Source organism: Necator americanus, chromosome IV (assembly GCF_031761385.1).
Source record: "Necator americanus strain Aroian chromosome IV, whole genome shotgun sequence".
NCBI classification, from domain to species: Eukaryota; Metazoa; Nematoda; class Chromadorea; order Rhabditida; family Ancylostomatidae; genus Necator; species Necator americanus.
The window spans coordinates 9,719,471-9,742,159 of record NC_087374.1 but is presented as its reverse complement, the minus strand read 5'-3'; the positions used below and the strand labels follow the sequence as shown (position 1 = coordinate 9,742,159).

The 22,689-nt window shown below is 37.4% G+C and overlaps 1 protein-coding gene across 3 annotated transcripts; it reads right to left on the bottom strand.

Annotated features, from left to right (window-relative positions):
- Nucleotides 1–1,062: 1,062 nt before the first annotated feature.
- RB195_000782 (uncharacterized protein) lies at nucleotides 1,063–14,919 on the bottom strand (the record flags this gene model as incomplete). 3 transcript variants are annotated; one of them, XM_064197294.1, is made up of 13 exons in its annotated part: nucleotides 1,063–1,173; nucleotides 1,279–1,461; nucleotides 1,663–1,817; nucleotides 2,757–2,875; nucleotides 4,430–4,578; nucleotides 4,779–4,910; nucleotides 5,946–6,062; nucleotides 6,398–6,484; nucleotides 6,625–6,713; nucleotides 6,781–6,846; nucleotides 8,089–8,188; nucleotides 8,257–8,366; nucleotides 8,435–8,492. In XM_064197294.1, the coding sequence occupies 13 exons, from the start codon at nucleotides 8,490–8,492 to the stop codon at nucleotides 1,063–1,065; spliced, it is 1,476 nt and encodes a 491-aa protein (XP_064053176.1). The 3 variants fall into 3 exon arrangements, with proteins under 3 accessions (XP_064053176.1, XP_064053175.1, XP_064053177.1); XM_064197296.1 differs by lacking the exons at nucleotides 1,063–1,173; nucleotides 8,435–8,492 and adding an exon at nucleotides 14,822–14,919 and having other exon boundaries at nucleotides 1,258–1,461; nucleotides 8,257–8,389; XM_064197295.1 differs by lacking the exon at nucleotides 1,063–1,173 and having other exon boundaries at nucleotides 1,258–1,461.
- Nucleotides 14,920–22,689: the final 7,770 nt, after the last annotated feature.

The window sequence follows — 22,689 nt, the reverse complement described above, 5'->3', positions numbered from 1 at the left end:
ATTTAAAGTGTTTCACTCAAAGCAATTTTAAATTTCACTGATGTTAAAAATGAGTTAAAATCTAAACGAGTTCTTCTACGCATTTTGTGCTTTCCTTTTTTAATTTTCCTCTGAAAGATCTTTGATCGTACCGCATTGTTGTTGTTTATGCACTCAACCAAAACACTCATACAGTGTAGAGTCTGACCAATGAAAGCAACACTGGAATTTGATCTCAAATAGCATTTTACAAGGAAAAACCATAAATTCCTTATCCTTATCCTTATCTGCCTTACTGATCGATTGTGACCTTTTACGTCTCCTGGATTCTGTTAGGTTTCGGCAAATATCCACTAATACTAATGTGATAATGTTCGGCTCGCGTTTTCAAACTGGTGATCTTCAGATCACAAGCAAAGAAAGATTGGGATCTAAAGAGAAAGATCTCAAAATTTATTTTATCTGACGATCTTCTTAATGATTCAACCAATTCCACTGTCTTAATTGCACTTTTGAGGAATTCTAATCATGCATAGGTGTCCTTATCGAATCAGGAAATGAATGCTTCCAGCAGCGAAAATGATTTAACCTAAAAATTTCAGTCATAGAATGTCCTCAGTGCCTAATGCCCACAGGTAATAAGATTGCGAAACGGTCGGTCTTTAAAGAGAATCCTTGCAGATAGTTCTGTTCGTTTTGTTACATTGTTAGTGAAATGAAAAAAAAGAAAAAATGAATATGAAATATGAATATGAAAAATCATACTAAAATTAAATAATAAACATTATCAAAGATTAGTTACTTCCACTAGCTTTTCACATTTTCAAAATTTTGAAAATTTTCTGGTCCATCGGCCAACTTATCGACTTTTGCTCATTTCAAATGGTATCCTATAACGGATCTGGGATCCATCTATCCCTTTGAGATATCCCGACTTAAATTCCAAGCTTTGGAGGTAAATGAACGCGTATACGGCCTATACAATGACCTATGGGAAGCAAAAGATTTGCCAGTTCAGTTTCCGCATCCTCACAGAGTCCAAATAATCGATCTAGGGGCGATGAAAAGCTCGGTCGGCCTCGGTTAGGATCGAACCATTAACCACATGCACATAGTGGTGACCTCTCCACTACTGTGCTGTTTCTGTCCTTTATTTTGGATGGATATTTTTTGTTTGCACTTGAATATGGAATCCTGAACAGTACTATCCTGATTTTTAGCGCTTAGCACTCATCAGGAGCAGAATAAACAGGATTTTCAGTACAAGAAACTCTGATATCACCGTAGCAAAATGCTTACCTCCAACGAAATTTCAGCCGGGTTCTCATAAAGCGGTGGACTTATCGAAGACGATGAAATGGTGGAATCATCGAATTTCGATTTGAAATCACCAAACATCTCCGACAACAACGGATCACCACTTTGTCGACCCCCAAACGCCTGGCAGAATTGCATGTTCTCGCTCATCAGCCCCGAAAGGGTCTGTAAACAGAAGATTTCAGGTTGTTATCGTGAACAGAAGACAATTTACGACTAGATCTTAGCGCGTAGTAGGATTCTTTGAAAAGTTTATGTAAATATGTGAATGAAAGGAAATGCAGTAAGCAAGCACTTGTAAAGTCGTAGTGTAAAGAAACGAGTAGATAAGCAGTGAGGAAGTAGGAAGTGTTGTCGAATGCTTACCGTAATTGTTGGCAGCAAAAGTAGTAAATTCCCGAAACGACTACTGGCTGTGTAGATCGGATGCAGTTCTTTGACTATTTGAAATAACATATCTTGAACTTTATCACGCAAATCACCGATGGCGATTTTAGCACGATCCGAGAGCCCTTTGGCATCTGAAAAGTGATCAGCCTTTACTAAGTAAGACTGTAATTCAAAAAGAGATACCCAGGCAGTTTAATCTTTACGATCATTCGTGAATTTGGCAGCAAAAGTAACAGTTCAGAGAGAATTCGGATGTCAGCATGTTTTATATTTGATTTATCGAACATTTCTACGCGGGACCAAGCTGAGACCAACTGATGATGTTACTTTCTAGCGCACCGAACAAATTGTTGGTATCAATCAACCTTTCTAAGATGTGTCGCCGCGTTCGATTTGAATCCAGAATCGTTTGAGATTTATGAACAGCCTACGCGACCTTCGCAATGATATGTCCACGAAATGAATGTCTATGTCCTCTCAGAGATTTTCTCGGTGCCAATGGGATGAAAACTTTGGTTGCCGACGGGCGGTTTTGAACCATCGATCACGCAAATGTAATTGTGACATCTTATCATTGCAGAACTTTGCCCATTAATTTTTTATCACTTGAAAGGTTGCAAATTAGGGCTCCGATGGAATGGAGTAATAATTGGAAATAATAGAACACCATCAGGGTCATCCATTTATTTACACTGAGGTAATCCCATTCCACTCGTTTATACTCTCGTTTTTTCGTGGTTTAGTAACACAAGTGCAAAAGTGTGAATAACCACATGTTTCTATTTCAAAAAAGTAATCTGCAATTTGTTCTAGTCGTCATCAAATAAAGGCAGTAAAAGTTTTCGTAGAAAAACCCTTTGGAACAGTTTTTTTTTCACAAATCATCAAGTTTTTTGAGCTAGACTGAATTTTGGAAGCATTCGTAGCTTTTTCACTCCTGAATTTGGATTTCCAAATTTAAAAAGTTTTCATTGAGACGTGAAAAAGCGATTCGCTAAGGGGTAGCAGGAATTTAATGAAGCACAGCTGAAAACTCTAAACGATAACTGTCGCTAAACTACGAAACTTACTAGGATTCAATATAATTATCGCTTTCAATGGAACGATCTCCTCCTCCTTGAGGTTGAGTTTCCGTAACGGAGCCACGAGTTCATTCAATGTCCGATCGATGAGCACATTCGAAAGATGACTATAAAGAACAGATAGGAATAACATTTCCCGACTATGACGTCAGCAAGTAAACACATATTGTCAAGTGTTGTTTGGTTTGCGGAAGTACATACTGTGAGTCAGAAATGAAAGATGAGAAGCATTTGTTGGCTAGGTGATGGATGTAAAATTATGAAAAAAAAACGCTCTGTAGAATCTGAGTTTCCAGTAAAAACGAGGAGTACTCTTCAAGAAGAAAAAAACCAAAAGTAAAAGCACTAAGCTAGGTGTTTCTGATTTTATTTCCCACATAGTAGAAGGATTGGATCCCCTTAGATGTTTTCTTTTCTGTTCGAGGCACGCTCGATTAAGCAATCAGCAATTAATAGCATAGTTATGATTCTGCTCCGTGTTCTACTGGAAATTCTACTCTCGTTCATCCACGCACACAGAAGAAAACGAAATTAAAAAGGGACACAAAGATGAAAGTTGTGAAAAAAAACCATCACTTCAATACGTATTCCACGAAAAAAAAATCCTATTTAAAAAACTAAAAAAATAAACTATTCATCTACTTGTTGCAGAACTGCTACTTCACCAGTATGTTCTGGAAAGCTTCAATTTGATTACAACAACAATACCACTTCCAAATCGATCGCATCAGTTTATTTATTTATTTGCATGTGAATTTATTTCGCCTATTCATTAACATCCTGGGAATTTTCACCATGTCTAAGCTCAGCAAATTAGTCTTATTTGTCAGAAAACAACGTGACATTCCGCTACTGGACTCGCTTCATCAGTTTCTACTCTGAAACTACAAAAGTTGTGATTTTTGACAGAAATATTTAGCAAAATTTCATGACCAGTACGGTACCAATGACCTGGAACAACTGTCACCTTACTCTCAGTTCACTTAAAGGCAGCATAGCACGGATCTGACATGGTAAGGGCATTCGCAGGAAGGCTAGAGATGTAGATTGTGGATTACGGAATCCGACGTGGTTCCGCCCATCCCTCCCTCATCGATGTGAAAAGTGGCGTGGGAACAGCTTTATTTCCTACGAGAAACGTTAGAACGCTCCTCTTTGTACACGTTCCGATCTCCTCAACACCCTATTCATTAATTTCACTTGAATAGGCCGGTGGAAAGACGTAGCTGAGCTTCGACCGTTGGCACTTGGATGCGACGCCTACAGAAGGCGACTGGCGCGTTGCAATTGAAATCGTCGTTAAAAAAACCGGCTCCTTCCACTGACGGAAGAGAGTGGCGGAACGAACACTGATCCAGCGATCTATGATCCAACCTCTAGAGTTTCCTGTGGATTCCCTCACCAAGTCAGTTCCGTGGTATGCCGGCTTTAATTTAGTTGAAAAATGTGAAATAAAATCTTCGCTTTACTCTCTTCTACTCTCACTTTTTCTTCTCTCACATGGAAAAAATGTGATCTCGATTTTTTTTCAGACACTACGTTTTTTAAATATAATCTTATAATCCTAATTCTTAAATATAAATATAAATTCAAATATATTTTTAAAATATAATGTTAATCCAATAAAGAACAGTGCGCACTAATCCAAAAAAAAAACTTACTTCGTTTCATTGAATTCAGGAGGCAGGCGCCTCGGAACGTAGGAATGACTGCACAAGCATAAAATATCCGGGTTAGGAGTGTTTTGAGCTGTTCGAGCTGAGAAGTTGAAGATGGTCAGCGGAGAGTAACAGGACTTCACAAGCGCCACCTAAAAATCGCACATAAAACAAAATCAAGTGGAGAAAAAGTGAGAGCGAAAATAAGGATATATGGATAAAGGAAAAAATTGGGAAAAGAAAAGGAACGATAGGTACAAACCAGCCTCAATTCTAGCTTTTGTACGAATTATTGCTTCACCACCAGCATCTAACAAGAGAAGAAATCCTCAGAACCATGTGCAGCCCTCACCTTGTCCTCTGTATCCGGCAGTTCCGCGATCTCAGTGAGACTATCCACCCAGTCCACTGCTGCGATTGCTCTACGATGAGCGATTTCCGATAACTCTTCCGTACGGGCCATGCGGAACGGTTCGTATCGCATCTGAGCACGACATTTCAGAACTATTCTTAATACTTAAAAAGTACCAGGCGGTTCCCGTATTCAGCCGTTCTGAGATATTTTTATAACCATTGCCGAAACCAAACCAGGACATGACAACGAAAATATGTATGATTTTTGAAGCTTCGGGGACTTCCGAAGTGCAATTTAGGATGGCTGACAAGAGGAAGAAAAGGTATCAGGATTCCTTCAAGAGAAGACGATAAATGAAAATGACAACTGATGTTATGATGCAAAAAAAGAACAGAATATTCCAAGAAAAGCTTCTCATAACGGAACTACTTTTTTGGAAAAAGAAATGAGAATGTTCACAGATCCTCGAGTTGACGAATTTGATAAGTTTTCAAAGTGCTTGGCCGCTATGTACTTTAACGTAAATCTTAGTGAGTTAAATCCAATTTCCAATACCTCATCCAAACAAAGTAACCGATATGAACTTCAGCAAACACCGACGGGAAATTTTACAGATAAATTTCTAGTAATGTACTGTGCATAGAGCTGATCGAAGAACATATGAAGTTTTGTAATTGTTTGCACACTAAGTATTTTCAGTGTAAAAAAAAACTGTGATGTGGTGAATTATAAGACGAACTCCACATATCCACGAAAAAATCAACAAAATCAACAACAAGCCAATAAAATCCTTCTCAACCTATTAACCTCTCCCTCGATTACATTTTTAAAGCCAAAAAAACCTCTTGATTACATGCAAATTTGTTCACCTAATAGAATTTCAGGGAGAAGGCCATCAATTTCTGGAAGGGCAAAAAGTAGAGAAACAAAGCATACGTGATGATAAGCAAGAAGTATAAGACCAGGGTAAAAAGAAGATGGAAATTCGAATCGCTGCCATTTCTTTTGCGGCCAAAAGTTAAAGAAAAAAGTTGTTATAGGTAACAAATCACAACTTTAATCTTCTCACAACATGAAGTTCCGTAAATTTTCATTCGAAGAGGTTACGCCTTAAGGTAGTTGTCGCCTTTTACATGAGTTGATTCCATCGCGACACCCGCATACCTCAGTTCTTCGTCCATCCATCGAAGGTTTTTGCTCGAACATCTCTTTCAGCGAAATATTTCTCGGATCTCTTGGCGGTTGCATGTTGCTGCTCATATTGTTATCTCCCTTTACAACCTTCAAGAAGATGCAATAAAATACGATACGATAGCTCCGAAGGAAAAGGAAAAAATTACTACGAAGGTAGAACTTCTGAACTTAGAACTTTCTGGAAACTATTTAGAACATTTTCTTATTTTATTTTTTCGATTCTTCTGCAAAAGTTGTTAAGTGCAATATACTGTATATTGGTGTATCTACAGCCAATGGATTTGCTTAGATCAAAGAAATTCCTCTTTCCAATCGAAAACGTTTCCCGAGAAAGGAGGTTTAGGGTACCATAAGCGTTATAAATAAATAAAGAGGTGAAAAAAAATAAATAAACGAAAAAATGATATGTACACTAAGCTAACCTTAGCCTCGATGTTCATAAGCTGCAGTAACAATATCCGAGTATCGTTATTCAATTTCCTGGACCAATCATCTCCGTGTAACCGCAACTGAACAGCCATAGTAAACAACGGAGAGATTTCTTGACAGCAATTATAGGAGTACACAGTAAAGATTTATAGTTTTTCACTTACTTTTAATAAGAAATTGTTAATTTTTAGAAATTCAATCTCTGTATTGAAAGTCTCACCACATGACTCAGGAGTTCCTCGTCAATAGGCTTCTTCCTTATCCTCGGCACTTTTTGCTTCCCAGTTAAATCTCGATCAGGGCGCACAGCTTTAGAAAGAGTTTAATTTTTTTGAGTCTAACATACTCAAAATAACAGAACCCTCCGGAAACATACCTTTTGGATCCATGCCCACTTCGATACATCGGTTGAAACGACAATAACGACAACTGTTTCGTTGAACTAAAAAGTAATTCTGATAGTTTGGGATTCACTATCGCGGAATCAATTTTTGCAAAAAAAAAGAAAGAAAGAGCAGGTTCTGGCAAAGATCTTGGACGTTCCAGTTATGTAATTTTCTGAACCATAGATAGTGTTGGATGCATAAATGCTTTACTTACACGAAAACTTTATGATTAGAATTATTCATGGGGTAAAAAAGCTTAAAATGAAAAAAACCTTGTTATTAAGATTATTAAGATCATTAGATAAAAAAAAGTTGATTTGAAAATAGGCAATCTCCTCCAGTATACCTTTTAGGACCTATAGGTACCACCTATACGAAAGTATCTATTTCTAATGTTTTTATTCGTTTGTATAAGAACATAAGGAAAATTTTTGTTCTTTACTATATGCAAAGCAGGAAAAAGATGAGACTTTTCACCTAACAGTAAATAATTTTATTATTAAACACGAGTATAATCATACATCCTCCTTCCTTCACTCTGCTCTCGTACAGGAATGTCAACTGTTATGTGCAAACATTGTGTATTGATGTAATTAATAAATAAGTAAATAAAAATAAAAATAAAAACTGCAGGTTTTTTGTGGTGGAATTGTGATCAAACGATGTCCAATATTTCTATTTCTGCGAATCTTCGTGGACATCATTGAAGGACAGTTTGCGTTAAAAAAAGCAATAACAATTCTCAGAACAAATAAAGAAGGATGTATCATTGAGAAATTTCCATATTTTCTTGAAATTTGAGTCTCAAAAAGAACAGTTCAGAATTGGGAAGAGATTTGGATTCCTATCAAAAAAGAGAAGTAGCTGATTCAGAAAATTCTGGAGGTGCATGTTAAATTTGTGCTTAGAGATCAATCACAAAAGAAAAATTAGGACAAGCATAGTGGATCTGTGAGCACCTGAATCTCATATGAGCACAGAACCTGCTCCATTGTTGAAAAACACTTTAACTATCATCAACCTCGTATTTTGATAGTTTGACCGTAGTAAGTTACGGAACGAGACCTGTTTCTGTTCGTTACAAACGAAAAAAATCGATCCCCCCGTCACGCGACCTACTGCCTTCACAACCTCGTAGCGATTTTTGGAAGAAAATACGCAAACGTGTACAATGTACGATATGTCAACAATGTGATTCGAATTGATAGTCGAAGGTCGCGAGCGAGCAGAAGAAAAAGTCAAGGGACTCAATCAAAATCGACAATTCAGATAGGTGAACAGGATGGATCCTCACTCACATTTGTCAACAACACAATTGTTGCCGAATCTGCACGCGTAACGATATTTTCCGGTTAATGTTCGCCGAAAGAATCCCTTACAACCGTAACATGCGAGCACCTGCAAAATAATCGTCAGCCTAAACTTATGAAAAAATTTTTACAGTGATATATATAAGCGCTACATACCCCATAGTGAAGTTTCGCATGTCCATCTCCACACACCGCACAAATCGCTTCACCTGCAGCGGTTTTATCCTTTATCTGATAGGATACCGTAGGCGTAGCGGATGACGGCGCTGAAGCCAACATTATTGGCATCCTGAAACGAAACGAGAATGATAACTTTCACTCGTAGTCACACAACCTGTGTCCTCCACAAGGTAACACCGAGTGAATGTGATTTTGCCTGGCATGTTTGTCATTTTGATCGATGTTCACGATTATCGATGAGTATCGGATATACACTGTGTAAAAAGTTCGATTTTCGATGAAATGGCGATGGAGTTGGTGGTTGGCAGAGGATGATGAATGCCAAAGCAACCGTCTGCTACCAATAGGGAGTTTGGAAGTATCAAAATCAAAAGAATCCTAATAAAATGAGAAAAACTGTCAAAAGAGAATAGCGGGTTTCTTTGAACTCAAAAACCGGTAAATTTCAAATTCAAATTTGAATTCTTCTTTCGCCTCCATTTTCATGGATGCCGGAACTTGAATTCTACAATCAAGCAGAACATCTTATGCTCCGTTTGCATCGACTGGTATTTTCAACTATCAGTTCTTCCAGTCTTCTCGTAAGGATTATAAGTCTTTACGCGCAACAGATTAACAAAACAAGGCGGCATCAAAAGATCGAGAATCTCTCTTTTAAAAGTAAAAGAGACACTGAAGAAGAGAAGAAGAGAATAATGAAAAGTTTTCCTTGAAGTATGCGAAAAAAAAATAAAGAATCTCATCAAAAATTAGAGATAGACAAATTAAACACCTTTTCTAAAAAAAAACTATCCTTTTTAACAGTCAGTCGGTTAAACAAAAAACTCCCTGAGAAATAACCAAGAAAAAAAAAACAGGGAAATTCTATAATACGTCACATGCATGGAGATTTTGTGGATCAAAGAGCGACGAAAATGTCATGAAAAATAAATCGGCATTGTTGCAGGGGAGCTGTTTTTTGAAATAACAAAAAAAAAGTTAATTACTACAACAACGGCGACCTCACACATTTCTACAAGAAAATATGAGATTGAAAAATGAAGAAAGATTTAGTAATTTATCCGAGATGACACCGAGATATATGTACAGAAACTCACATCCTTATGAAAAAAAAAACTAAATTTCTCTCATTCTGTAACACTCTGACTTCGATTATAGTTACGAATCAAATGAATAAAGGTTTCAAAATCCCCAATTCCACTTCCACTTTAATTTCACATTTTTTACAAGAAAATTATCGTAAAAGGGCACAAAACCCGTATGATTTAACGTAACGCTGAACACGTGTCCTTGATTCTTATCGCATGAAAACGCAGACACACACACTCAAATCATGCGCTACCGATCAAGAGGCTCACATTGTATATTGTTAGCTCGTCAAATGCAAACAATAAACAAACCGCGCGCAGACTGGTATCACAGAGATCTACTAGAGAGGTAATCCTCGTCTGTTAGGTAAACTTCAACATCGTATTTATGTTGTGCGTGTCCGCCAAACAACAAAAGGTCATCGGTTGTAAAGAAAAAAAGAAAGTTAGGCGAGAAAAAAAGGAGAAATTCCATGAATTCTATGAAAGCACGGAAAAATTAGAGATGTAAGATTGCGTTCGTCTAGAACGGCAGAAATAGGTTCATATTATATACTTTCATATATTAAATACTTCCACTTCATATTATATACTTCCACTTCTTCTCACGTGAAATATTTTTTTAGTTTTTTTTTTCTTTAGCGGTAAAAAAATTAGATAAAATGATTATTAACAAAATAGATGATTGGCAAATCCATGAAGGATCCACAAAAGGCTCAACGAACTATCAGAAGTCATAAAATATGCAACTGTACGCCTGATCGCCCATAAGTATCACTGATGATGGGGTAAACTGAAACGTTTCTATAAATATCCGTAACTAGTCACAACGAAGAAAGAAATCCGAACTGCAAAATGAATAACAGTTGAAAAAAACAACTTCAAGAATTTTTTGCAAATTTTTCTTCCTTTACCTCGCCAAATTTGAAAGAATAGGACCATTCTACAGTAAACAGATAGGAATGAAATAGAATTCAGAAATCTGATTGATGCTCCCTTCTTCTTTGCTGAGACAAGCAGTCATTGCCGCAGGAAAGTGCAGGAATTTCTTCGATGAAAAAGCAAAGAACGTTTGAACAGAGAATAAAAAGAAAGAATAGAAAAATTCAAACCCAGAATTGTAAGGCGTACAAGGATTTGAAGAAAACATTTGTGAAAACACGATTAATAGGCGTTCGAAGATGTTCTGGAGGAATCAAACTCAGAACAACTCAGAAACGAGAAATGAAGGTGAAACAACAAACTTTTACTATGTAATTTCTCAACTAATTAGTCGTAATTGAGTGAGAGGTGGTAGTGGTAGGTTTCGGATCGATAGCAGTGATAATGGAAGTTCCGCCCATTGACGGGGCCCCGCAGACACTGTCTGACATGGCCTCAAATAGTGTGGTATACCTCCGCATCCGAAAAATCATACAATATCTATTAAATTAAGTATGAAGATGTGACATCATCGAGACGGAAATCATCAATAGACCTCAGATTTCGAGCGGATGATTCAGCAATTAGTCGAATAGGAAACCGAGAAACGGTCACTGTTCACCCATCAAAGGAAGTCTTTTCGTTGAAAAGCGGAAGCAAACAATGAAAGCAAAGCGAATGAGCCGTCACCAGTCAGCTCCACTCAAATACGTCAACGAACGTCCGTTTTATTATAGTGAAAAATTGCAACAAGCACGTAAAAGAAATGTAGTTCTTGTTTATTCTTGAGAAAAATTAGGTGAAATCCAACGAGAAGCAGAGCAACTGTAAAGCATTTACTAGGAAATATGTACTTGTGAGGATTTCTTTTTTTTTGGAAAAGAAATCAGTGTCAAAAAATCTCTATCCTATGAGTTAGGACGAGTTGACCTCAAAATACGATTTTACACCACCTCTTCAAAAGTGAACTACGAGAAAATATCTCTAAGAATATGTAAAGAATGTCGAAATATTGCTTATCTACACTATAATAACAACGAAACAAAAATAATCCAAAGTAAACACCGACTAAGTGCTGAAAACTCTTTGTGTCTGTCCACTCATATCACGTATTCGCAGTCGAAGCTTATTAGACAAGAAAATTAGCAGGATAGCGGAAAAAAGATGCGTTTTTTTCCACAAAAGGAGCTTCCTGCTTCCTAGAAAGCGAATCCAATTCAGCGAGTACGCATAACCAGAAATTATCCATAACTAATGGAGAGAGACACTTCTCGTATGTAGAAAAATTTATTGTGATTTCAGAATGCTTCACAAAATTCGAAAATATGAAAAATGAGTGGACAGATTCAAAAACGAGTGGTTTTGCACCTAAAAAATTGCGAATTTTGTAAATTGTTCCAAGAATATTGTGAGATATGAACAGATATTTCCCGCATAAGACTCCTGACATTATTAAATGGTCACAAAAACTGAGTAACTAAATTATTTCAGTGAGAGATTTGGAATATAGTGGGGCTCTCGATGAAGAGGAAGATGTCCGAGTAATTTTTTCCAGACCCAGTGGTGTGAAACGTGAATTCACTTAATATAATAAACGCTAAAACGTGGCAGAATACATTCCTCGCACACTCCGCAAATCTTTTCTGTAGAAAAATTCCCAAAGCTAAGACCTTCTTCACTCATCTGCAATAGTTGGATGCGCTTTGATTTTATGGTAAGATTCTTCCGAGAAATTATCTCTAGGATGCTCATTAGTGATTTGATATGAGCCATCTGCTTTTATTTCATAGTTTTAACTAGGCTAGTCCATCTAACATGATCAGTGTAATTTTTTCATAAGGAAAATCTGCACAAAATGATTTTGATACCCTTGGGGACCAAATGTTTCACTAGGATACATCATCTGCAAATTCTTAACGAACGAATAGTAAGATGGATTAATCAAAAAAGGAGTGGACGGAGATTCTTATGGGTCAACTCTAGAAAAATTATTAGCTTGGATAAAAACCTAATGATTGCTCGAAAGGACGAAAAATGTCCAGAAAAAAATCCAAAAAGACATAAAATATGAGATAAACTCGGACAACAAGACTGGTTTAAAAAAAAGTTGCAGTGTCAGGATTTTTGGGATGAAACACTATGCGGTAACGTCGATCGTTCTGCTGACAACTCAGAAATAACATCAGCATCAAAAGCCTTTGAGAATCGAGTATGCGTGGGCAGCGTCAGGTTTATAAACTTGAGCAGTGCACAGTGTATTTCAAACACAATGTATTTCATGATAAATAAAAAAAAATTAAAAAATCAGCGCATCAATGAGCCATCTCTGATATGATTAGATTCCACAGAGGATTTCGAGGATTTCCCCATTAGAAAAAAATTTGACAGCAAATCAATAATTTTTCACGTGTAGCACCGTACAGGAGGGTAAAACATTCTACATCCATTTTAATGGGCACGACTTATCATTACTGTAAGAGAGGAAACGAAAAGACACATGCTAAATTTAGATTCTTCTGCTCCTTCACAATTGAGAGATTCTAATGAAGTAAGCGAACAGTTCGTTTCTTATTTAATTCATAGAAACGTCCTGGAAAAGCGAGACCGAAAAAAAAATCGGCAGCGGCTTCTTCAAACCATTCTTTCCAATGATTACAGCGTTCATAGTACATAATATTACTACTACTAATTCATACTACATAACACTACGCACAAGATGTGCCGATTTGCAATCGCTCCGCAGAAATCCTACATTTAATGTCACAAATATATTTAAAATTGATGTGGTTGTGAATTTAAAGGTGCTCACGTCATACAGAGTTGACGTCTAGAGAAGTTAACCTCCAGGAATAGACAAACAAAGTGCAGACGCCCATCAAAGGATTTCAATCTTTCTCTAACTGGTTCTCTAAATGCTCTAAAATACATAGATGCCTTCTTAATTTTGAGAGAGAATGTCAAAACTATTTTCGTATCATCTCTGAGAATTACTCTTACTTTTCCATTGGCAAAAAAAAATGCAGAAAAAAGTTTTTTTTCTTGTCAACAAACTTGTATTAAAGGACTATTAACCTCAGATAGTATAGACTCTTATTTGTTTTTTCTTTAATTGACCTGATAAATTATTTATTCAATAATGATTCGATGTTGCTTCGGAAGAAATAATCTTTTTTACGATGTAATTATAACTTCTAGTGACTATAAGTTGTATGACTCTGACTTCAAGGCCTTTTGGCTTTCGAAGCCATACTTTAGAATGGGTAGACCTTCCAACTTCCGTTTAAACTCCTCAACGTTAACCTCGGTATGACATCATATTGTTCGCAATTTGCATAGCGTGGCGTGTATCAGTTCAATTTAAGATCCGGTCAGAGAGAGATGGCGATCTGATCAAGGACGAGCGTTGTAACCTATCTCGAGACGCCGGTCATCATCAAGTTTGATTATGTGTTGCGAGTTTTTTTCCGTAAACATAGTGGACAATCACTCATTCGAGATGCCAGAAATGTCAGCGATGAATACGAAGTTAGTTACATAGGAAGATAGCAGTGACCTTCTTCTGTTTGGAAACTATAAATTATTTTGAAAATTTTCCCAAAGAAAAGATTGAATAGAAAGATAAGAGAGATCTTCTTCTATTTGGAAAATTTTTTTCTAAGAAAAAAACAAACAATTACCTAGTGTCTCTCTGAAATGAAATTAAAATCCATTAGAAGAGATGGAAAAGTCCGAACGATTCAAACGGATGCTTACGTTCACACAGGAAATTTGAAAGAAAATATTATCTATGAGAGTAGAGCAGGTGCAAATGAAGTCTTCAGGAGAAAATTATTTTGTTGGAACTCAGCTCAAAAAAACAAAAATTTCAGTGATTACACAAGTCACTACTATGGGCAAGGATAGGAAATCCTGAGCGATCATAGTTGAATCAAGCAGCTGTCCACGCGAGATAAGCATGAAAAATTCCGGAATTAGGATCACAAGCCCTTCGGCTGTGTGAAAGCGACATCGGAAATCAATTCATTCGCCTTCTTGATATTATCTAGCGATGGTATCAGCGCTCCACATGCTAAACCGGGTGTTCAACGAACAAACTGAAGTTTGGAGTGTGATGGTGGTCGTTCTTATATCCCGAACCCTTTGAAGTCAGTACGTCATAGGACCAGTGAAACCCTACCTCCATGAATAAGTACAAAAGCTTTTAGTTTTAGTGTCCTTTGGTGTGTGTTTTTTCTCTGCACGCTGGGAACGTCTGCGATAAAGTCTTTGCATCTCGTTTTATTTTTCTTTTCTACTAACAATGCATACATAGTTGCTACGCTCTTCGTCGTCGTGTTGAATTTGGAGTATTTGCATTTTCAGGGTTTATACCTAACAGATTATGCTAACGCCGTTCAACCGCATCGAGAAATGTGTCGAACTGGCTGTGAATCACGAAAAACACCACTGATTGCAAGAACGATTAAATTCGCAACGATGAGCTCACCACCAACAAACGATGGTTCAATTAATTTTTTTAAGTTGTTTCGTACCTTTGAACTTTGTAGATCTTTGAAGGGACATTATGAATCGTGTAACTTGGCTCCGCTTCTTCGTATTCATCTTCCTGTTGCCAGTAATCAAAGCTCATAATGTCCTAAAATAAACCGATATTTCTACGTTACTAAATAGCAATAAATTAACTTCGATATAACCACGAGAAAAAAATTGAAGTATTGCTGATTGATAAAATAGAAGCAAGAAAGTGAAGAATAAGTGACGTTTCGAAAAAAAAAAACCAACTTTAGGCATAATCTAAATGAAAGTTGGGCAACAGGCAAGGAAATCGAAAAAAAGCAACATTGACGAAAAATTAACGGTTCTTAGGATTGGCTATTGTAGGAGCAATGACAGGATTCCGTGTCCGTTCTAGAACGAATCAGAATGAGAAGAGAAATAAAATAGTGGTAAAGTGGTCTCAAAAAATTCACCACAACCTTTTTATCTGCAATTCTACAAAAGGGCACTGAAGTACTGAGAAGAATGTGTCTAAATGATCACATCGCAACCGTTTCTAGCATTAACATTGTACTGTACTGAAACTGTAATTCACATTGGACAGTACTGTAGGAAAAGTATGGTTTAGTACATATGGCGAGAAAGTCGAAGGTCCTCGGGGAATCAGTGGATAATCTTAGATTTACTCAAACAAAATTCCTATTCAAAAGTATGTGATCTGGAATATGAGGATTGTTCTCTACCTCTCTTGTTATCCTTATTCCTATTCCTTTCTTTTTGCTGAACAGGAAAATAAAAGAAAATAATAAGAAAGAGGAGGTATGAAGTTAGAATTCTTTTGAAAATTCTTCAAGAAACGCCAGATTATTGAGAGCAAAGTTAAAGTAGATCATAACGTAGCGTTATTTGCTACAGTTTAATAATTTCATCCAAATTGGACTGCTATACAGTGAGATTTTCACGGCAGCTTTAAACGATTTGTGAACTTCCATCTTTTGCGGACTCTTCGATCAGTGACGTGTGCTACTCCACCACTCCTCCTCCCGAGAGTCATCTGTCAACAGAAGACCATTTCGTACACTGTAAGCTGACGTAAAAGTGTTATGAGTCTTCCGCAGTAGTTGTTGGATTCTTCGCAAATGATAATGAGACAAAGCGATAAGAACACCGATAACGTGGAACAGTTGCAGATGAGAAGCGCGAGCGTAATCGAGCCGAATGGACGCGAAAGCGAAGATGACGACACCCAACGGCACGAGAGGCGAGAGGGCAACCGTATACGGTGGCGGCAAGGGGGGTTCAGCGCAGGTTACCTGTCATACGTGAGCGGATTATGCGTATCGAAACTCATCCATATACAACGGCTCTCCACTCCACCTCACCCGCCATGACCTCCTATTCGAATACCACGTAGGCGGAAGCATGTTGGTTCAATGGTAGGGTTCCAGGGGCAAAATTAAAGAAATAAAGGGTCAGAACTTAGTAAAGCGAGTCCATAGTTATTCCTGGCTTTCATCCCGCTTCACATATGTAGTCCACTTTTATGGCAGAATATCCTTGTATTTGCGGGATAGCTGGCTCTAATCCACTCTTTCAGTCCTGCGCTTACTCAGGTAGCCAAAGACTACTACGTTCAATCTCTCCGTAATCCTATAAACTTATTTTCACGCGCTTCTAAACATTAATTGTGAGTTCTCGAAGCGAAGTGAGGTAGCGATACGAAATTTGTTGAAGTGCATGAGTAAGAAGAAAAGTTTTTTGTTTTTGAGAAATAAAAAGATTATAGCTGCTGGAAATTTCCCCTTCTTTCGCTTTTATTACAGACATGGCATTGCATACGCGCAAATAGAACCACTGGTACTGCACCGAACAAATCCCGGTACCCATTTTGCACTTGGGAACCACAACGTTCGTTCGACTTTCATCTTTCGGGAACGTACAGTCACATACATATATGTAGTTGCAAATACAACACAGAAGATGTACTGGGTGCAGTTAAATCTTTCTGTTCTGAGCAACAGAAAAACTGAGACAAAATAGAACTATTTTTTATACTGTATACTCATTGAAAGAGTGTACAGTGTACGTAAATAGAGGTGTTCTGTCGCCTGTTCACATTCAGGAATTCCTTAGGTAAGGATTTCTGATAACAGTCCATGTTTAAAAGGATAAAGTTTCTGGCGTTAATCAATCCGCTTGGGATGCGCCCTCACGTTCACTTCAATTCAGGATCGTTTGAGGTTTACGAATGTGTAACTGGCCTATACAGTGACTTGCGGGGGTTCGCCCGAGTTATGTCGAGTCAATGTTTTTATCCTCCCGGACAAGTCTAGTACCAATTTATCGACCCCGGACGGATGAAGGGCTTGGTGAGCGCTAGGGCGGATTCGAACCTCCGATCGATGGTGCAGGAAGAGGAACCTGTAACCGACTGCGATACACCCACCCAAAGTCCATATTTATTCCATACATATTCCGTACAGTGTTTCTAGAAGCGCTTAGATCCCAAGATCCCAACTATTGCTGGTAAATTGTAAAGGCAAGTGAGTAGTCATGTCATACCAGACTGTTTCTCATTTTATTGAGACCAAAGAGAAGAAAGGCTCGGCTGGCTCTGCGATGGTTTCGAACCATCGATCATACGATAGTCACAACCGAACCTCTTACCGACTACGGACTACGCTACACCCACTCTCTACATATAATAATAAACGTTTTCGGGAAAATCCCTTTTAGTTTGTGTTAGACTATTTGTTTGTGCGACAGCTTTTCTACAGTACATTGGCAAAACCAAAGTGTTCCAGTAAATCACTGTTAGTTGATTTGAAAATACGCAGTAAAGACTAAAAATTTGGCGTGCCCTATTGCTTCTTCTGAAGCAACATCTTCGACTATGTATTGGTTAGGAAAAATCTCTGCATTTCTAGAGATTTTACAACGTTTGAAAGAAAGTGTCGAAGCGTATTTTCAGTACTTTCATCAAATATGCGCTAGAAAATGTTATAGAACACATTTCAACTCTTAGAAATGAAAAACAGAAATTTCAGACCATGCGTAGCGAAAAGCATGAACGTGTACTACGGACCGCAATGTGATGCGTTTCTCTTCAGATGAACAGCAGGTGGAAAAGACACTGTAAACTTTCAAAGACCAGCACCGGTTTACGTGACGCGAGGTGGTTTGCCAACAGATCAAAGTCACAATCGACGAAATAGCGACTTTTAAAATGCGCATGTGCGAATCAGAAGAGAATCAGCGACGAGCCTAAGCCGATCGCCGATGTAATATCGGAAAGGTGTTGATTAGCGCCATTTTAAGGACGCATTAGGGAAACGCGCATTATTCATGACGCTATTATACATACAGCATAGATTGCCGCGCTGGAGAACAAGAACTAAGACGGGATTAGTTGAAATAGGAGTTCGCCGCCAGCCACACACACACATGACATCATCCATTCTTCTCAGGATCTGCGGAAAATCCACGAGAATCCTGTCATTAAAAGAAGAAGAACGTTTCCCCTCATCATCTAGAAGTCATTGTGAGCAAAAGTTGCAACGACACCATCTATGTGTTTACTAATCACAGACGTGGCGAACGTTTCTGTAGAATTTCCCCTGATATCTTTTGCAAAAAGGAAGACGAAGCAGAAACAGAACAGAAGAAAGGGCAAGGTACAAGTTTTTTTTTTATTTCTCCACAATGTTAGCACCAAATTATCTGATACGAAAAATTACTTTTTCAAAGCGAAATAAGGCAACCTTATTAGGAACCTCAAATCCTTCTGCAAGTGACATTGAAATTTGAACAGTCGACTAATCGAAAATTCATTAAGAATAAAGAATTTGGGAGTTAAGAAATGAGAATCGTCTCAATATGATTATTTGAATTCTGTCTGTGAATCCTCACTTTTTGAATATTCACAAGAACTATATGAAATTTCTCACATTGCAAAATGTAATGGAAATTTCTTGCAATAAGAAAAACCGCCCACGAGGTGCTTTCGATCATATGACGGTGATTTTCCACATTATTTTTTTAGAGTAATTTTCCTGTAGATAACTGGTTTCTTTATAGAATTTCATCTGCAAGTAAGCTTTATTCGCTAAAAATATTTAGCGGTGAGACTCGTTCCTAAGGTCAACGCAATAAATATTAGCGAGACTCAAGCTTTGAGGAAAATCTTGGAATTTAGGAACATACTTAAACAGCCGTGTAGATCATGAATTGCTAATTCATGATATATGCTTTCTTGAAAAAAAGAGAGACAGTTGAAGAAACGACAAAACGGCGGAAACAAAACACAAATTCGCAAATCTTGCAAAATTTCACCGCGAAATTTCAGTTAATGTACAAGAACACTGAATTTGTTAGGAACCAATGAATTACCTTAGTGGCGCCGTGAAATTTTCTCGAAGAAACTATGGGCGATTAGCAGCTCACATTCAAATAGATAATAATACCGTAATGATGACACAAAAGAGAATGTGAGAATAAAACAATGAAGCATACAAAAAATAAAACAACAATGGCATAGAATCGAACAAAGAGGGAAGTGCAGAAAGGGGAGGTGTTGGAAATGTAAAAGAAAAGTGTGGAAGGAGCACAAACTTCGCTTTTGAAATGTTTCCCATTTTCTAAAGAAGTCCAATCCCTTGCTTGTTAATATATCTTCGTTGTTTTATTCCTGAAAAAAAAGGTAAAAGGCAAAATCTAACAACTCGCAAAAAGAACGCAAGGAGACAGCCCAGAATAATTAGGCTAATTTTTCTCCTGAAAAATAAGGACAACTCTGCCTAAAAACATAGATCAATCGTAACTTTGTGCTCTGTTTTGCCAGTCTGCTAGGACCCATAATAACGAAGGGAACCTCTCATCCGCATAAATATTGCAATGATTTTGCTACTGTAAAATAATGGTCGATCTTTACGAGGAATGCACACGTTTGGGTCAAAGGCACCATAAATCCGCGTGGAACCGTGGAAAAGCGTTGTTCTATCCTTGATAAGAAGAGAAAGGACGTCATAGATTAAATGCTTCTGTATCGTGTTGGCGATAAAGTGTACTCTGAGATAAGAAGAAACGACCTGTAAATTACGAAGAAAAAGTGAGGATTTAATCGCCGGTGGCGATTAACTGTACAGATGGAACTGTACAGACGACGATGCACCTAGGACGAAATCGCAGATCGTTTGCAGCAATTATGAATGGATTATGGATGATCCATGTGCGCCCACTCGCCACCAATAGTGTTTGTAATCGTCAGAGCAGACAATATATACAATCAGTGAGTTTCCAGTTAAGCAAGTGGATCGGACGGTTATTTGTAGGTGTCCCTGTGTAGGTGCGTGTGTGCGTGTGCCTGTGTGGAGCATCTGCAGTATGTTGACACCACCGTAGTATTTCATGGACGAGTTCTACGTGCGAACAACTGGTGGTATTTAGTATAGTCAGTGATGCGTACCAAACGCACACAGGATAAGTCGATCATACAAAAAGTGACGGGATCGCCGGCGGGAGAGTGGTGAGAGGACTGCGAAGGCCATTCACCCACCGAGTTTATTTGTTCACACTCTCGAGAAGTACCAGTTCTACAAAAAATTCTAGGTAAACAAAGAAAAAAGTTTCATATATAAAAATACTATATTCAAGAGTCATACTGGTATTTCTACACACATAGACACACACTTATTTGATATTTTGAAATCATCCCATGAAATTCGGAAGATCCCGACATCCAGATAAGAATAAGGAATGAAATAGGATTGAATGAGGATGAGAAGTCAGATTTTATTAGATACGTAGTCATGATTACTTTCACTCAAAACCTTTGACATTTCTCATATTAATATTGTAGTAAGAACGCAAATATTTTTATTTTAATTTCCAAAAAGCTGTTCATTAGACTTCAGCAACGTAAAAAACCACGAGTATGAGGACCATCCGACGGATTACTCACGAGAACTCTTCGTCTATCCATGGTACAGTGAATAAACAGAACGGGGACCACATGCGATCAAAATGAGACCAATGAGCTCGGATACAAACGCGTGACGTAGAATGTTCCGGAGCTTGCTGACTTGCAATCCCGCAATTAACAGAGAGAAACACGAGATTGTGGGAAATTGTGGGTACAACTAATTCAAATGAGAGTGGTTTGTACGAAAATGATATGGAACTTCTAGAAAAAAGGAGGAAGGAAAACAGTTAAGCTTCTTCAACTATTCTATTTCAAATCACAATGTATATCTATTTATTATTTATTTATTTATTAAATTTGTATATGCATTACAGTTGTAAATCTTAGTAATTTTTATTTGTGGTGAGTCAACATTTGTAGTGACTACTTTCTGCATTTATAATTACCGTAATCCCTATACTCGAAAATTTTATCATCACATCAGAATTAGGAAAACAAAGAGGAAATAATGATTGCCCGTGAGAATTTGCTCAACACATTATAAGCATTTGTATTCATACAAAAATAATCCCAGTAAATGTATCCGAGTTTTTCCTTTGATTCCATCATAATCAACCGTTTTCTCTCACATTTACAACGAGGAGTTTCATAAACCTGCGAAATAAAAGAGAAAAGAGGATAGGATCTGAAAACTCGTTCAATATTTCATAGAGAACAATAGCGGCCGCGTTTAGTCATGGAGACCTTAAAATGGAGGCAACGGGGAAGATTTATAGCCAAATTTATCCCGGCACGTTCAATTCAAAGCAATTTGGACCGTCGAAAATACTGACCTACTATGCTCTTCGGTTGCTTTTGTTTTTTTTTACCAGCACTTTCAACGACCCCTCATTTTTTCGGATGGCGGTCGGTTGGCGCTTCAAATGATTAAAGCTATATTCTTTCTCCAATTTTTTCTCTCGAGAAGACTGTAATGAGTCTCATTTTGCTCTGTTTTTCATCTTTTCTTTTTTTCTTGCTTTTTTTTCATTATTATCTGGGGATATTCAATGAAAGCATGTTGGACTACCTCATGATTATTGAAAAGTGTCACCCAAAACTTTAACAAATATGTAGTTTCTAATCATAGTTCATTCAAACTGTTCCCCTTCAACCCTCTTTTCTCTCTTTTCCTCGAAGAAGTAATATCAGTTGCTAAGCAATGAAGTTTTCTCTTGATATTCACATTTCGTCTGCACTTACTGCTCGGTAACAAAAATTGCACTTATTCTAATGAATAAGTAGCGATATCTGCAAATTCCGTTAATTCCTTTATTTCTGAATTTATGGATAAAAATCGAGAATGTCAGAATATTTCTTGATTTCTTCACTATGAAATAGAATAGTATACTAATTCTTTTTACTGTAATAAGCTAATAGATCGCAACGAGCTTTTCCAGCTGTTTTCCAAGGATTCTAAAAACGTTAAGGTCTTAGGATCAAATGTCCTGTTGTGAATTCGTTTCTTCGTATGTAAGGTTCAGTCTCGTATTATCAAATTCTGTTATCGGATTGTTTTCAAGCGCTCTCATTGTTATATCAGAAATCAAAAGCACTTTCGCTCAATCATCAATCAAGAAATCACATACTTTCCCTCGAAGACTTGGAGAAAAAACAAAGCAATTTCATGATCGCATGAATAAATAAATAATTAGAAAAACAACAAAAGAACGAGACGATCGGCAATAGGAACAAAATTCATCACACCACCTCTGAGAAATTATTGATGACGATAGAAGGCGGATAGAAGTTAGGTTCTAGGATTGAAGGGATTAAAAATTATCTATTTTGTTGAATTTTTTCTGCTCAACGAAGTTACACCTATCGATGTCACATCCGTAGGACAAAGTATGTAATGAAACGGCATTCTCAAGGGTCAAGATGATTTTGAACGCTTCCCTTTGGAAATACAGAGCACTTAATTTATGAAATGGAAACGATAAA